This window comes from Trachinotus anak, unplaced genomic scaffold, assembly GCF_046630095.1.
Source record: "Trachinotus anak isolate AG129_WGS33_773 ecotype Australia unplaced genomic scaffold, CSIRO_AGI_Tana_v1 ptg000028l, whole genome shotgun sequence".
Classification (NCBI taxonomy): Eukaryota; Metazoa; Chordata; class Actinopteri; order Carangiformes; family Carangidae; genus Trachinotus; species Trachinotus anak.
Genome location: NW_027273879.1, coordinates 2,632,575 through 2,650,881, shown reverse-complemented (window position 1 = coordinate 2,650,881; position 18,307 = coordinate 2,632,575). Strand labels below are relative to the sequence as shown.

At 40.8% G+C, this 18,307-nt stretch overlaps 1 protein-coding gene across 9 annotated transcripts in view; it reads right to left on the bottom strand.

The window, feature by feature from the left end:
• mast4 (microtubule associated serine/threonine kinase family member 4) overlaps positions 1 to 18,307 on the bottom strand; it is a 97,193-nt gene that overhangs the window by 27,358 nt on the left and 51,528 nt on the right. For 3 of the 9 annotated variants that reach the window (XM_071466729.1, XM_071466730.1, XM_071466731.1), the window contains exons 5-6: positions 13,299 to 13,379; positions 2,079 to 2,167 (exon numbers count right to left, since the gene is read on the bottom strand). In XM_071466729.1, coding sequence (XP_071322830.1) covers positions 2,079 to 2,167; positions 13,299 to 13,379 — 170 coding nt within the window. Of the gene's footprint in view, positions 1 to 1,430; positions 2,052 to 2,078; positions 2,168 to 13,298; positions 13,380 to 15,107; positions 15,332 to 18,307 lie in introns of those variants that run through there. The other 6 variants (XM_071466732.1, XM_071466733.1, XM_071466734.1 and 3 more) reach the window with 3 other exon arrangements.

Genomic DNA, 18,307 nt, shown 5'->3' with positions numbered 1-18,307 from the left:
CAAAGGAATCAGGTCAGGTGTCACATGATCAAACTTCTCAGATCTTGCCAGGCATTTTGGATATGTCATGTTGTCATGAGTCGGCCGCAGAAAAGCACATCTACAAGGATTCTGGCATCTGAACTGGATAAAACGAGCATCTCCTGACTACGTTCAGAGGCTGAAAGGAATCTTTAACATTGCTGCTTCACCTGTTTGTCCAAGTGAGCACTTTTTGTCATGCAGACATAGCTGAGTTTAATATTAACCTTTAATATTAACGTTCCTTACAGCATTCAAACATGATATTTGAGGAAATATTTGGCACAAAGAGAAAACAAGCGTCATTGATGGATTTGAAAACTTATTTTTCAACTGGACGCTCAGCCCATCTTCTCACTGTGAATCCACTGATACATTTTTACATAATTTTCATCATTTAATGTTATTATACAAAAAATTCTGCTGCCTGTTTTATAATATCCAACAGTGTTTGTGTGTTTGCTAGATATTCATTTAGTAATCCATGCAGCTGACACGAAGGGAAATGAAAGATATAAAGAGAGAGTGCTGGTCTGTGCTTGCATGAAGTTTTTTTTTAAAGTTTTTTTTTAATTGTTTACTTCTTCTGTTCTGGTTGTTCTGTGAGGGAAAACTGTTTTTACACACTGAACTGACATGAGAAGAAGGTGAGATGTGAAGGTGGTTGTTATCTGTAGATGCAAATGCAAACAAGAAAGAAACACCTCCACCACCACCCTTAAAGTTTCTGCACCATTTGCCCCACTAACCACACAGGACCCCTCCTCCCCCCCGTTTACCTACATTAGTAACGTCTACATACTGTGGCTTTGGGCCACTGAACATATTATACTGTAGGGACTTTCTGACAGGCACCAATTAGCCTTTGTGTTTCTCATCCATAGTGTTAAAACAAACCTATGGCTCTGCATTACTCAGGCGTAATTACGTTCCTCAGACAGGGAGGGACCAAACAGTTAATTAACCAGAAGCTATGATGTCACCACCTACTGTGATGATAAAGACGAGTCTGTTTCATACCAGGGAAAAACGACAGAGCCACAGGATCTTGTTAGTGATAAATCCCACCTATGTAATTGCACCGTAATCTTGATTACAGCCAATTACAGATGATAACCTACGCCTGTGGGAGTTAGACTGCATCTCAACAGACAATACATCTTATTTCCTCTACTCTTGAGAACATAGTCTGAGAGGAAGAACGTGAAAAATTGGTAAACATAAGTTAAACATAAATGATTCATGATCATGAACAAAGGTTTGATCTGCTCCAGAGCAACTTGACAGCTACAGACCACAATTAAGAGGAAAAATATCAGGTCTGCTTAATTATTGTGCGTCACAAGTGTGTACGTCAGTGTACAGTTATGTGACTGCTGTAAATGGGACTGAAAGGATGATTTTCTTACCTTTGGTACCAAGATTACGTCTCAGCCACAGTGTTAGGTCATCCCAGAGCTGGACACATTCGTTGGCAAGAACATTGAGCCTGTCTGACTCTGAGTCCATCTTAAAACCTGGACCCCTTCGTTAGGTTGAGATACAGACTAAACATTGTGAGTTGCGGCTGTGCGTTTGCTGACCAATGCCAGGAAATAAAACGCCCTGTGGTAAATGAGGTCTCCCCTCCCTCTGCTCCTGTGCATTTCCTCTCTGCAGGCCACCACTTCCTCACCCAGCACAATCACTGCCTTTTGGCTCACAACTGTACAGTTAAATTCTCACCCAAACACCACAGAGTTGACCTCACGAGGAAGGACAACAAACATTTAATGATGACCTTTTACTGCTTCGCTTTCTACACCAGACAAGCCTCTGCATCCTCTGTTGTTAGGGTCAGTCAGTGTGTACATTAAGGGTTTTTTTTTCTCCATTTGATGAATCAATATTGTTGCTATTAGGTTTACAGCTATGGAGAGGGAAACGTCATTATTGTTCGAGAACATTATGGATTGATGGTTCCTTCTCTTTGCACCAATGGTTATGTGTTAAATCTGGAGCGATGAAACAGTGAATACACATTAACAGACATCCACATGCACTGTACATACACTTACCTGTGAGAGATGAGAGAGGGGAGTGAGGTCGTGGTAATCCTGAGGACTGGCCGCTTCCTATCAGGCTTTTTCTGTTGCTCGTTCTGCAGCTGCAAAACCACAGAGGCAAATATTAGGCAGGACAATGGACAAAGAAACTACTTACAGCATATTTCCTTCATGAAAACAAATGACTCTGAAAAATAAGTAAAACAGACTATAACAGAGAGGCTTATATTCTTTTCTCTAACACAGTGGGCTTATAGGAACCAGCAATGCCAGTGGAATACCATGGAAGCAAAGAGATGCAATAATAATTGGAATTTCAGAGTGAGAGTCAATGTTGAAATTAAGAGACCAGTGAATTCATAGCATTGAAAAATTTTACTTGAAAGATCCTCTCTCTGAATTTATGTAGTAGATTTACCCTTTTTTTAACTTCCACGAGAAAATTAAAACTTCGAAAACCTGATATGAGCTTATTGTTTTTTTAGTGACGCTGGCAGCAAGTCTTCATGACGACAAAGTCAGCTGTTCACTAGTTTGGTCCAGACTACAGACTACAGTCTCATTTTTTTCTGAATTTGGGAAAACCAAACCAAACCAAACCTGAAATTAAAACTTGCAAAACACAAGATTACCTTCTGGAAAGTTCAAAATGGATTTCAAAGTAAAAGAAAATTAATCTAATTTCACTAAAAATGATTCATTACTTTTCACAATAAAGTATTTGGTTGCATTGAAAGAAAGAAGAAGTTGCATAGAAAGAAAATTCAGATTGTTATGGCTTCTTTTTGCACATTTAACACATTTGCATCAACAACTAAATTACACCTGAAATGACATTATGATTTCAAACAAATGGCTTGAGTAAATTAAAGTCAGAAACCAGTCCTGCTCTACAGGATCATTATTATAGAAAGTTGCTTTTATTTAAGAGAAAAATGCTTTTAAAATTGGTTTAAAAAAAACAAACAAACAAACAAATTTCTGACTTGTTTCATTCATATAAAGCAAAGACAGCCCCCTCTACCACCACCCCCTCTTTACAGACCCAATAACACTTATTTCAAACACTCAGTTACATATATTTCTAACAGTACTTCTTAAATTGTCCTCACGATAATGTACGGTCCCTGATGCAGAGAAAGCTACAGTCATGGTGTCGACAGTGAATACTGGTGCATACGGCAAAATAAAAAGTCTTGTCACCAAAAAAAACAGGTTCTTTGTGCAGCATTCAAAATGCTTTTATGTTGGTTGGTCATGTTAATACAGGACTGTGACTCACAAGGAGCCACTGTGATCAACAACATGTGACTCATAAATGGAGCTCAGTTTTTAACCTTGAGAGAAAAATCAAATATTTCGGCGTAAAAGCGGCTTCAGTGTTCAATGTCCCGATTAGTCTTGGTTTTATACTTTCAAATGAGAAGCTGTCAGTGGAAACGCATACAGCCTGAAGGGCATGAATTCACTTCAAGGTCGTAGACTCAATGACATCCCCTTACATAACCTCCTCAGAGAACTGAACCACTTCCAACTGAATTTTTAAGATGTTATTCAATAATAATTTAAATCTTGTGGATAATAAAAACAACAGAAAAATACATGCATTCTCTAGTTTCCTTGAATATATAAGCTGAGAGCTGAACATATATTTAAGAAGAGCACAGTGCTCTGCATAAAAGTCCTTTTCATCCAGTGGTAGAGATACAGAACAAGCATCCATGCAGGAGAGGGAGAAAGTCTGTCTGTGTGTTGCAGCACTGATCACACAGAACGATCAAATGCACATGGGCTTCTGCGATGATGCAGGCGGCCTTCATCGCACTGTCAACACTGCTGCAGAGCGGCTCCTACAGGTGCCACTGCAGAGCCCTCAGGGCTTCAGTGTCACATCAGCAAGAGTGAAGAGCAAGGCAACGTTTTACAAGAGCTGATAATGATGTGCATAATGATGTGCAATGATAATACAGCCATTACATTTGGGCTTAATTACCCTGGATGACGTACTTGGCCAATGTAAGGCATCCATGTTTGTTTGGTTTTCAAGCATTTGTACATTATTATGAGACAAGTCAGTTCTATCAGAGCTTTCAGAAACGTCAGAGTTTGTAATCAAGACCTGGATGTTGATGTGAAACTTTTTATGACACAGAAAGTGATGATTACAATGACTCTGGTCTGACATGAAAACAGGATGTGACCTCTGATAGATATTTGCTGCACCAATTATGTGTTACCTACCAGGTGTTGTATTTTTCATATCCTGTTGCATTTAAAATGACAATAAAGGCTTATATATAAACGCTAAAAGTTCTAAGTTCTAAGTTAAAAGCTTTAGTATCAGTAAATCAGGAGCTGAGTCTTTGGGAAACTGATCAGGTGGGATCAGTGCAGAGGGCGTGATACACGAGGGGCCGATGGATGTTTTCTGTGCTTGTGTTGATGTTGATTATCAACGGGCAATTTCCCTCAAATTTGATGCATCGATTCAACAATGATACCGGAAATATCAGTGGACAGGGGAAGCTTTGCTCCTGCTAAATGACTGAGCAATTAGCCACGTACTAATGACTAATGTGACGATGAATAGACGACAAACAAACACACAGAGACGAGATATTAAGCCGTCAGTGGTGATGATGGCTCAGTGCTGTAAATGAGAAGATGCTAATTTTGATAATGCTTGATGATGATGCGCAGCAAATGTCTGGTATTTAGTAATTCAAGATTGAAATGATCTTGGAGCAGAGGTGATTAGTTTCTGAACTGAAGGTTCAATGTGATGCAACCTGATCACAGACAAAGATAATTTGCCTGCAGGATATTGAGAGCTTTGCACCATGTGTATAGAAGATAACAGCCTTTGTATGAAAGGCTCACATAACTGTACAAGATTTGACTAGAGGAAAACCAGTCAGGTGCAATTTATAAACAAATCTGAAGGCGCTGAGGTCAGCTTTCACCTTCACCTTTTCAGCGTACTGCAGGAAACACCTGTTCAGACAACAACTAGCAACAGACTGAAATATCCCAAGCTGCCCGCAGTTCCTTGCAGTGTTGTTGTTGGCCCGGTGTCACACCAAAATCCAAATTCATCTCCCTAAATCAGAAGGGAAACCCTGTTTTAACTGAAATCCCATTCATCCTTGTTTACTCAAGTGGTTTGTAGGGCTAACCCCAGCAATCAGGAGTGTGGACACATGCCATGAATCATTTATCACGGTGGGGAGGGAGTGAATAATATCTGGTACACAGGTGCTCGGTCAAAGAGGATCAGATTTAACGAGATCTATTTATACCCTCTCACTGTGGATTAGGCCAAGAGAATACCACACTGCTGCCCAGTCAACCCTCTTGTTGCTCTCACTACCCCACCCCAGTGTTTGCACCATCATAACCCCTATTAGAGAGCTGAGAGCCACTCATGGGGACATTAAAACGACTGCCTCTGGATTACTTTGCAGAAAACTGCCACAGGTTATGATGGCACGAAGGTCGTCTTCGTCACATTTGATGCTGAGCTGAGCTTTGGTGGAGACACCTCTGAGGCCAGAGAGACTGAGCGGGCGGGAAAACCGTGTTGGGATAGTGAGGGTTTAAACGGGGGATAAAGAAGCTCTGGGCGAAGATGATAGGGAGAAAGTAGGGCAGTGTTGTATGCTGTACTGCAGATGTGTGAGATTCCTGGAACAGATCCATATGAGGTTTAACCGTCTCGGTTATATGCAAAACCCGCAACCTCGTCAAGCCATTGTTGTATTACCAAAGCAATCTGCTTGAGCCTGGCTACAGGGCTAAAAATGCTCCACAAAGACCTTCAAAGTTATAGATATTTTACATAGAGCACTCATTTTACATTTTATTTCATATCTTAAGTTGACCTACATTACTGCACTTTTTATTATTACAAAGAAATCTGAATCTGTCAAAGACAATTCCTCAGATTTCCGTACGATTACCTATTTTGGGTACGAGAAAAGAGGCAAAAATAGATAAAACCCTTTGATTTCCAACACTATGAATCCTGATGAATCTGAAATGTCTAATCCTGACCCATGCCAACAAAAAGCCATGATTAATCTTTTTTACTTCTGCGAGTTTGGCTCTGTTGTCAGAGCTGTCAGGTGAGCTGACAAAGTGCGATGCCGCATAAATTTTTGCTCCGTGCTGACAAACCTAAATTCAAAGTCAGACATGCGACACACACTGCTCTATTAATAGTATTTAAAAACTTGCTGCTTGGGTGAAAAGCACTGCAGATCATTTTTGGAGTCACTGAGGACAGCTGTTTTCTTTAGGCCACACATCTGGAGATGTACAATACTACAGAGTTTTACATCACAGCTTTGTCAAATCCCAAATTTTCAGATACAGTGCATGACGTGTTTAACTTGATGGTAACATGGTTAACAGTTGCAGAACAGTTAGATGTATTTCAATATTACAGAATATATACAGTAGTTTTTATTTTCTACTTCAACTCGATTCACAGAGTTTTGATTTAATGCAAGAGTGGGACTGAGGACATTACTGTAAAAAATAAAAAAAATAAAAAAAAGTGCTTTACATGCAAAGCATTTTAAAAGGTAACAGCTGATTTCATTTCAGTTTAGGAAATCACTGATCATCTGCAATGCAACCTTCCATCTGGTCTCAAAATCTGTATTAAATTCAACTATTTATTTGTTCATCTTTACATTAATTTCTCATTTTATTCATAAAACAGAGGCAGAAAAACTTGGTTGTGGTCTCTGAGACTTAAAAAAGCTTCAGTTATCAATATCTACTAAATCTGACAGTGGTTTTCAAATGGAAAATAAAATGCACTAATGCAAGATGTACAAAAACAGCCAGTATTTCATGTTAAGCTGTTCTGCACTATAAAATAGGTCAGGACAGGGATTAAAAATAAATATCAGTTATAAAGGCTTCACCAATACTGTAGCCCCACCATATACAAAAAAAGTGGGATAAAGTGGCTTAGCTATAAACCAGCAGCTACACACTGACTGCACAGAGAGTAATGTAGAAAAAGTCAAAGCAAATTGAGGATGTGTTATGAAACCACAACATTTTGTGGTGGAGAGAAACTGCAACAACAACAACAACAACAACCAGTTACAAATATAAAGGAAATAATCAACATTTTGACTTTCCATCCGTTAATAAATGGGGATGACATCAGAGAGCACACATCCTGTGTAAAGAACATGAGACTGCCTCAACAACAAACAGTCAATTACTCTTCAATTACTCACAAAGCAAATAATACACAATAGGCAAGAAGGGAACACCCAGCCTCTTATTCATGATGAGGCTTCATAAAACAGCCCAGCTGACCTACTGTAAATACGTGGAAAACCTTCCCACCCACCACCCACCGCTGCAGAAAGCATGTCATATTAACTTATATCAAATTACCTGCTAGGTGGAAAAGAAAATAAATTCTATATCAAATCACAGGTTGTAAAGAGGCCTGTCTGTAAAGGCACCAACCTCAGTACAGACAAGAAAATAAGGTATTACTAAAAACAGTTTTGAATGTTACCTCTTCGAGCGGCGCAGACGAGCTCCACTGAAGAAATGAGGCATGTTAAAGTTGGACAGTACTGTCCACAGACTAGAATCTGACATTGTGTCCAAGTCATGCCAAAGAGGGAGAGGCAAAGGGGGCTTCTGAAGACCTGGTGAGGAGAAGCGATGGCTCTCAGGGTTCAGGAGGAAGCGACCCCCAGTGCAGTCCTGACAGGTATTCCTACAACAGCTCTGCTTAGGTCCAAACTTCCTCTGCACAGGCACATCTGCAGCCAGCTGCGGCATAAACACACTGGCAGAGAGGACACGTTGTCCTACTCTGTCCTCAAATAAAAAAAAAAAAAAAGTAACCCAAGGAGGATCCTGAAAGGCACAGAGTGTGTGATCCAGGTCAGGTGTTGACAGCCTCCACTGTTGCAGGGATATGACACCTAATACCAGCTGACTTTTTGTTTTCCCGTCTCACTGCGACTGTGTTCTGTATCCCAAACACTCATCCTGCTCCCCTCGCTCAACATGCTTCATATCATGTAACAGGCATCTACCACTTCACATCCTGTGAAGGGGGGGTTGTGAGACAGAGGGGTACTGCATCATCAGCAGATGCTGCTGTGCACTCGCTGCTTTCACAAACTGGCACCCCTCCAAACGTCTGGTGGGTCAGTGTATTAAGCAGGACCTATTTGAAATGGAAATGCTGTGCTTTTGCATGGATTTCTTCTGCTACTGCTCAACTGTCCCCTCCCTGCACAGACAGTCTTACCTCATTCATTTGATGAGAGCCTCACCTTAACTTCAACACCTTTGATCCTTGACTCATGCTTTCTTATTGACTCAGTCGGCTGATAAGCAGACAGACACAAGCAGCTACTGTCAAATATGCAGGTCAGAAAATTCATCCAGGATTATAATGAAGCAAATTTACTGTAGCATTGTTTAAAAAATAGGTTTGCTTTAATTATAATAAATCTGAACTTTCAGAAAAGTTTCAGAAAAGGAGAAATTGTTAGAAAGAGCTCCACTCGTGCATGCACTTGCACACATAACACAAAAACTGGTCTTTCGTCAGTTGAGTGATGAATTTGACTTTCAAGCCCTGCACGTATGTGTGAGTTTAGGGTCGGCTCTTGACAGCGGCCTGTGGGGAGCAGAGTGTGCAGACAAAAGTAGCTGTCAAAACTACGAACAAAACATCTTCAAAACCAGATGAACCATAATAAACCTCTCAGAAAGAATCCAACCTTAGTCCCAAGACATCGATTACTTTTATTCAATGACTATTCTCCACAGGAGAGAGCAAAGTTCAGTCCTGCAAACACACTTGTGTTTTGCTGCAATTATACAGCTCCAGAGCTGCGATAAGAGAGCCACTGTTAGTGTGTGTGTAATCACATGACTGATGGAGTAGGTATAAAGTACATGCTACTTTCACCTTTGTCTTATCCGAGCTTCAAATTTAGGGTGGGTGTCCTTCCCAAAAAACAATCATGATCCTCGTGCCGAACGGTGACTTTCTTCCCAGCTTTGAAATGTATTGTTGAGCATACCCAGACTCTAAAACACAATGTTGCATTAATGACACCGTTTTCAAAATGGTCACGTGCATCATTGTCTAAAATCTGTTGGTCCACAGCTTTGAATGGCACCACATCCGTAGCTGGACAGAAGGTGACCACCTCGGTCACCTCCTTTTATCAACTGCTCTGAAGCGTTGGTCAATGACAGCTGTTTATGTTTCATGACCTCGTGAGATACAGATGGGTAAAAACACTTGGCATGTTCATTTGGCTGCTTCCCTCTAAGGTGGTTGACCAGACTTCCAGAAGTGCCGACCGTTGCCCAACTTTGAGCCAAACCACTGCCACAATACTGACACTGGCACCAGCTCCTCAGCCTCCATGCTGTTAGCTCAGGATATCAAATCATCAGATCGCCCGGCACTACTTCAAGTCATAACGGAAACAGAAGTAGCCGACGACCTCACATGAAAAAGTAAAACCAGAGATGAGATGTGGACTAATGTCAGATATTTATGAACAAAGCCTGTTTTTTTTCAGCTACAATAGATTTGACATCTGAAGGGGTCTCAAGAGAAGCTGAAACAATTAGTTGATTGAAAGAAAATTCATGAGAAACATTTGTGAGTTGACTAATAGTTTAAGTAATTTTATAGATTAAAAAAAAAACAGCTAGTTGTCTTAAAGTAAACCACTTGGCCAGACCTTGCTGTCGGTTGGACGACCAAATGATTAATCAATTAATTGAAAAACAGATTTATTGACAATGTGGTAGCTGTAGCCCCAGGTTCTGAACATGCTGTATAATGTGAATATACCCTGTTATCAACATGCCTCGGTTATGGTGTCTCCCTGGCGTGTCTGGCATGATCTACAACAACAAGTACTGAGCTGCAACCAGCAATTACATTCATTAATCTTAATCTGTTGATTATTCTCTTTATTAATTGATCAGCCAATAAAACATCATGAAACAGGGAAAACCAGCCATCACCACTTCCTACAGCCCGAGGTGATGTTTTCAGATGTTTTGTTTTGTCTGACCAACGGACTAAAACCCAGAGATGTCCAATTTACTTTCATGTAAGAAAAGCAAATTCTCACATTTGAGCAGCTGTAGCATCACATCTTTGGCATTTCAGCTTGAAAAATTACTTAAATTATTCATTGAAAATCAAAAGACTTGCAGAGAAACAGTTACCAGCATTTAAATATAAGCATTTGAAATAAAGAAATAACAGTTAACAGTGGAGAGGAGAGCCAAGTCAGTGGTCCAGAGACTGAGACTGGTTGAAAGCTTCACTACAGAAGTGCACAGTCAGACCTGAGGACCATCAGGATGCTGCAGATGAGACCCATCACCTGCCAAGTGCTCTGCCTGGAAGGGATTCAAAGGCTCAGGAAGAGAGACGGAGAGCGAGGCCGACAAAGGAGCAACACCACCATGACTGGCACATAACTGCTGCCTGTACCTGCATGGACCTCTTCTGTAATAAAGTGTTATCAGAGGCCATTTTTCTCAGTATAAAGTCTGTGTGTGTGTGTGTGTGTGTGTGTGTGTGTGTGTGTGAGATCCCTTGGAGTGGCTCAGCCTCTATCCCCACAGGCCAGTGTGACAGCCTTCACTCTAATTATGGCTCTGCTCTGTTTCTGCGTTCCACATAAGAAACGATGGTTCAGATGGTTCAAAGTCAAACCTGCACAGAGCAGCACGAAGAGGGAGGTCACCGGAAACGCTGGCATCACAGGCAGGAAATGTGCCTGACTGTCCTCTTACTGACTTATGACTTGTTTTCTGGTAGTTAATAGATAATTATTTTAAATATGGCATTAGTTTTAGATTTGGAGAAATTAAAATAGCAGCATGCAAAGTATAAAATGTATATTTTTCTAATTAATAGTGTTATGTAGCAATCTAGAGAACTGTTATTAAATATTATCAAAAGAACCTCTACCATAATGACTCACAGGGGCTAAAATGTAAGTTTTTGCAGCAGAGTCATTAGCACAAACATTAATCTTTTATAAATTCTGTGAAAGGTCAGCAGATTTTGTGAAATCACCGTCTCAGAAGCCAGTTAAGACTTTTTTAAGGGCTCACCTGGACGATTACTTGCTTTGTGTACAGGTGAGCAAATAAATGTTTTCAAACCACACTGCTCTGATGTCGGCCTCATTTAAAGCTGCAATAAAAGATTTATTTGGCCACTTGTGGGGCACGCAAACACGCCATAAACACTGACATATTATCACCTTATACACACAAACAGTTGTCTATTTTTCTGGACACATCCATCAGATATGGAGCGACATTAGCATTCAGTTGGGGTCATTTGTCGACCTGATGAATGTGAGTCCCTCTCTGTTTTGGTTGTTTTCTGGTCCTGGTTGGTTCATGTTCAGTGGGTTCATTAGAGATGTTTGTTGAAAAGACAAAGCTGATGAGAGTCAACTAAATACTGAAGTTGCCGACCGGTGACATAAGTTAAAATGCTGAAATGCTGCATAGAGCTGATGGGAAAAGCTGAATCAGGTGATAAATCTCTGTAGGCATCACTGTGAGCAGCACCTTTCACATACAAGTCGTCACAACATCCATTATTAATATAAAAGTATTGATTACAGCTGCTTAAAGGTGGGCTCCCACCATTGGCTGGGGATCCTACCAAGAGTCAGCATATACATCTATTATCTATACTCACATTATGTATAAGCTTTAGACACAATCTTACAACAATATAAAGCAACCCACTGCACAGTCTTCAGAGATTTAGCTTCTCTGATCATGATACAATGCATTGCACCACCAAACCTTGCGTATTGGTACATGATGGAATAAAAACTGAAATTATCAATAAAAAAAATAAAAAATTCATCTCTACAGTCTTGCATGGAGCTGACTCACTTGAATGCCTGCTCTACTTGACTCTGCATGAAAGCTGAGCAGAACAAGAGGAGATCAGAGGTGACATGAGTGGGTGTTTCATGCTATTCATTGATACACATAAGTCTCAAAATTGAGTGTTTTCAATGAGCTCTAAAATTAAAAAAAAAAAAAAAAGTTTCATTGCAACTCTCTCTTCACAAAACCTGCATAAGAAGTAGCCAGAATAAAACCAACTAAACCTGACAGAACTTTTTATCAATAAGATATATAATAACATAATTCTTGTCCCATGAGCTTTCCACTTTTGAAAAGTCTATGGTTTAAGTAATTAAGTTTCAGTGTGGTTAGCTGTGGTTAAGAGAAGCTGCTGCAGAAAATTCTTAAAATTGACATGAAGTTGGGTTGATTGTACAAAATAACAAATTAATATGATGAGAAAAGAGAGAAAATCCACCTTAAATTACAACTACTGGTGCTTCCTTTAATCTCGAAGATAATATTTACGTGTGATTAACATGAGTCAACGATAGAGACAACACTCTTATTTGTCATGCAATCCAGAGGAAATGAATCACTGGCCGCCGCTTTTCATAAACACTAGTTAACCAACAGAACCACAGCAAGATGGCTTCAACCTTAGTGAGCTTTTTAAAAGTGAAACCCCAAACGAGGCCTGTCCAAGAGCACAGACAGATTCACAGCTTCTTGGCGGGTGAAATGTGGAGTTCGCAGAGAGGATGCTCCGTCTCAGACATCACTGATGTGCGATAACCCCCAGAGAAAAAAATCATTTCAGTGACACAAGGATAAAAGTCTTGATGTTCATAAAAAAACAATCTGAAGCTCCATCAGCAGACACAGGCTTTTAAATACTAATCAGAACTAGTTGAGATCTGAGCAATAAGCTTATGATATGAAACGATTACTGCAAAAATCTAAAACTGTTTTGAATACGGTTCAGTCCTAAATGAATCAAATCAGCCGGGATTCAGACAGATTGAGACCATTCTTCACTTTGATGTATTGCAAACGCCACAAATCCTACTTAGCACATGAAAGAAGAGCATAAACCTCAGAACGGAGAGAGGGGTAAGATGGGGGAAGGGGTGAAACCATCGACATTATATAAGTGCTGTGTCCTCCTCTTTCAATGTCATTTCAATGGCAGATGATTATAGGAGCGCAGGCTGAATACCCACTTCCAGCCTCATGACACATGAGCACAAGATTGACCCAAACATCCACTAACAGGCCTCAAAACAAAACAGTCATGGTTGAAAAACTCTTGCTTACCTCCAAAAATGAAAAGCGTGCAGCGGGCTGCACGGGCTGCAAGGACTAGTGGGAGTGGGGCTCAAGCTTCGGGGAGTGAGGCTGTAAGTTAAATGGAGTGTAGTGAATAGTTGTCTTTTATCACACACAGGACAGAAACCCCCCTGCCCAATACCCACCCTCCACCCCACAGCTCTGACGCGTGCCTGGATGAAGACAGCAGCATCATGAAGAGTAAATATTCCCAGTCAGGTGAAGAGAAATTGTGTTTGAGGAGCATGTCGCCAAGGCATTTGTCTGGTTCTGCAATGTTTGTTTGACCCCATGCACTGTTTCAATTCAGGCTAGAAATTAAAGAAGACAAATAAGCACGCCTGCTGAAATACTAAAGATCATAAAAGAAGTCACAGATTAACCCTAAATGCTTGAAATGAAGCTTGAAACAGTGGTTCTCCTGTTATTCAAATCATACAAGAGGACGTCCACTGTAGCAGTGTGATGCTGTGCACTGAGCCCGATTTAAACTGAACTTTCAGCAGTGGCACTGCAGAGCATTAGGTCACATAGAGGTGAGTAACTTTTACTGCAGTGGCAGTCGCGAGTCAGTCATCACTATGTTCTCACATATAAAACCCACTAAAGATTTGTTTATATTTTCATTATATTTCTTTTCTATATCCTAGGTATGAAAAACAACAATGAGCTGATGATGCTCACCAGTATCCTCTAAGATATAAGATGCATCTTAATCCTCTGGGCCACAGAGCTCTACTGTTAAACCGTGAACCACAGCGTGCCTGACATGTTCCTTCATTACGATGAACATGGGCACGAGTTTATTTTGACTCCATCACACATACATCCTCTAGCTGCTGCAGAAAACACTCACTAGGGCACCAAATGTGGATCAATCCACTGATGAAAACACAACGAAAGCACTTTTTGCTCCTGTTTTAGAAACGTTTGCAAAAACTACAGTGTTCAGCAGTTTCAGGACATTATTTAGTTTTTTTAAGAAATGGAAGTATATTTATGATCCATACATGTTTGTTCAGTAAGTGTCACAGGCAGGTTGGGGAAGTTGGAAACTAAATCATTGTTGGTTGTGGTTTTTCACGAGATTTGTTGACAGTAATACTGCAGCCATGTCTTTTAAGGAGCACTGATTAAAAAAAAAAAAAAAACACAATGTCCTATGATCAGTGGCTACAGTTCACTGAAGAATAGTCATTTTAACATGTTGGTTGATACAACACAACACAGTCCTCATTGTCTGTTAAATGAGATACAGGTTAGATGATCAGTCCAATGATATTCTCTCAGTTTCAGGGTTTGAAGCCTCACAGGGAGGGAACCATAACAAATGCCTTGTGACCCAAATAAAAAATGTATCAAGCCAAAAAAAATGACTGTGGCTGTGATAAAAGGGGAAACCTGCCGCCTAAACACAGTGATTCACTTATTTCACCTTATTGATCACATCCTGTGCTGTGAGTATGTGTGTTTCCTATGTGTGCGTGTACATGTGTCACCCCAGCAAATAAAGCATGTTGTGCAGTTGCGGCACTCCTCTGCGTGACACATAATCTTTCCATCACAAACACGTGCATGAAGACATAAACGCGTGAACAAACACACACAAACACAAAGTGAGCCACTGTTGCCTAGCTGTGAAGGATTTGACATTAGACTTCCTGCTGCAGATGCTGCTGCTGCTGCTAAAGCTAACACACAGCTGAACGACAGCAACAAATATGACACAGACACAGATGAAGCTACACACTGCAGAGGAGCTGCCTCCCCGGTAGGATAACGGAGATAAATACTCACTCTAGCGTCAGCCCTGGAATTCTCAGCCTCTCCCGCTGGGCTTTCATGGCTGAACTGTGCTCGTTTGCTCTATTGTGGTCATGATATGCATTCACACTGCCTGCCTGCCTGCCTGCCTGCCTGCCTGCCTGCCTGCCGTCCCCCCTTGCACTGACAAAGAGCCAAACCCAGCCACCACAGTGCGATGAGACGGACTGGTTTTCTCTCCCCCTACAAAAAGGGAGGGGGGTAAAAAAAGGGGGGGTGGCAAGGTTCTTGTTTTGGTCTTTCCACGTTCCACCTTGAAGCTGTCAAATGAGATCCTCAGTTGCCTGCGGAGGGCAAGGAGGCAGGACAATACCCCTTCTTCCCTCCCCTAATACACGCCCCCTGCTCCTTAACAAATGCATGCACATTTGTGTGCGCCCCCACCCCTCCACCCCCCACCCCAACCACAACTCCTCCCCCAGCCTGTGACTTCCTACATAACAGAAATGAACACAATAAATTAAATCTGCATTTTGTCTGCTCCTCTACACGCAGTCACCTTGACAGGCGCCAACACGTGGCGCGCACCGTACCACGCAGTGTCACCACAACCAGAGATGATGTCATCTTTGAAAGAAAAACATAATGCACCACTACCCGTCTGTCCACATCAGTCAGTGTACAGCTGACTGGCTCCAAGAAATAGAAACAAAAACAAAGAAGCAGAGGGAAAAAAAAAAAAAAAATCAACTTGCAGAGGAATTTGTTTGTAACATTGAAGCTTGCAGGCAAATCGAAGCATGAATTCAGTGTTTGTGCTTAAATTAGGGAGGCATATGAGTGTAGGGTGTGATTGTGGAATCAAATACTGAAACTCAAAGTAATAAAGCACAATGACGCACCAGCCTGTCCTAGCCCCTGCAGGGACTGAAAACACCCCAGAGGCTGCTGCTTATCATTAGTAAGAATCACCCATGATGCATTTTACCCACACTTATCTTTGCAGACGCTTTATTGCCGAACCACCAAGATTCCAATAAGTCAAAATGAATCAATGACTCACTGGCAGGAAAGTGTCTAAGGATGAACTACTGCATGACTGAATAGGGGAGTTATTTAGATAATTTGACAGCACACTGTAAAAAATTACACCACTAAAATGTGTAGTGTTTGCAATGAGTCAGCTACAATAACTGTAACTGCTAACAGCTGTATGATGATGCTCGGAGAGAAAGTATAGAAAGCAGAGCAGAACAGAACGACACTCGGCTGCTGCCTCACTCACTCATCAAGTGCACCAATGAATTCTTTATTACTACGAGCATGTTTGAGGAGCAAAGAGTCACTGCAGATGACTCTGAACACTGCATTAACCACAGAGCCAGTAGTGGAGGCGGACAGGAAGTGGAGCATAAGAGGATGCAGAGCTGTATCTAGAGTATCTAGATCTACAGCAGGTCAAGAGTACAAACTTGGAGTCAACATGAATGTTGTTTTTTTTGGGTGGGTGGGAACTTTATGATTATTCTTTACTATAATAAGGTGATTTATTTATCTATTTATTTTCTTTTTGTACTGTATTTGTAAGTATAGTATTTGTTACTCCACATGATTTGTTTTATTTTTTATTTTTTTTAGATATTTTTTGGGCTTTTGTGCCTTTATTTGACAGGACAGTGGAGAGTGATAGGACAGCAGCAGAGAGGGGGGCAATGACATGCAGGAAGGAGCTGGGCCAGTCGGGAGTCGAACCGGCGACTCCCGACTGGCCGGCGACTATTTGTATTAATTATGTAAAACCACCATGAATAAAAAGTTTAAAAAAACAACTACTGTCTATGTAACTTCAAAGTATTTTGATGCTGATCTCCCACTTGCACTGTGGATTCAATAATGGATAATAACAACGTCCATCCAACGAGTTTTGTAATTTTCCAAAACAGACACACAGGCCTATTTTAGACAGTGACAGGCTGGTCGTGTGAAGGAATTGAAGTACAGAGGGTCTGAACTCTGTCTTCGTTCCTGACATAAATACTGACACAACAACAACTAACACTATGAAGGTCATTGAGGGAAAAAAAACTCTTATCCCCACTTGAAAAATTATCATCATGTCTCGCGCCTCCTTTGAGCGTGGCTGTTCGGAACAGTTATAAACACTTCACACTCCTTCACATGTGCTGAGAGGAGTTCGTTTGAAGTACGCCCCGACCTTAAACTTTCCAGCCAACCAGTTGAGGAAACCAGTGCACCGGATAAATCAGCTGTGTGCTGTGCAGGACTCCACTTTGAGATATGCATGCTCGTATCATTTTCTACCAACACAGAGATTAGTTAATGAATTAAAGCTAGGCATCTACAAAAATAAATCAGTTCATTAAATGTATTTACTACATATCATATTATAAAAAAGACAAACATTCAGCCAAACTAATTTATCTGGACTGAATTTATGTTTGAAAACCATTCGTCGAAGTGATTTTTTTTGTTCTGGTGATTTGTGTGAAGGAAGGTGACTTACTCAGGTTTTCATAATAATGTATGAATGCTGCTGTACTTGGGGTGAGAGAAACTTTGACTGACTCACAGCACAATGTGCCGAGGAGCTTCTATTGTTGAATTCATTTGAAAAATCAGTCATACCTTGATGGAAGAAAGTAGAGCCACATCAGCGTTTTAGTTCAACAGCACGTGGCTCAGAAAGCCTTTCACTTATACAACACTATACTCCATCCTCTTACCTGTCCCTTAATGTGGAATTAGGAATATGTACAACCCTATTAACACATTTTAATTAATGCCACAGCTGTCGTCTGAAGCTGCTCCATTATGACGGTTTCTTGTGACCACGTTATTTAATTGAGGTCACACTCACAGAATAGGAAGAACATGTCTGCTGGTGTATCTTAGAACAAATCATCCTCATTAGGAGAAGGTGAGGTAACTATTGTGACTTTCACAACCACAATGCAACACTTAAGCTGAAGAATATTCCTGATAATTGCTGCACTTACTGTCTGGCAACAGTCATTTTCTGTTCCTACTGGAGCAGCCACTCATTATCGTCCAGCAGTGTTTGTTTTGTTAACACCTGTAAAACCTCCACTGACTTTTCCCCTTAAGGAATAAACATATTAAGTCATTTTCTACAGGGCTTATGAATATCAAGCCTTTCAGACATTATCATGTTTATCATCACTGACCTTTCAACACCTCAGTTTACACTGTTT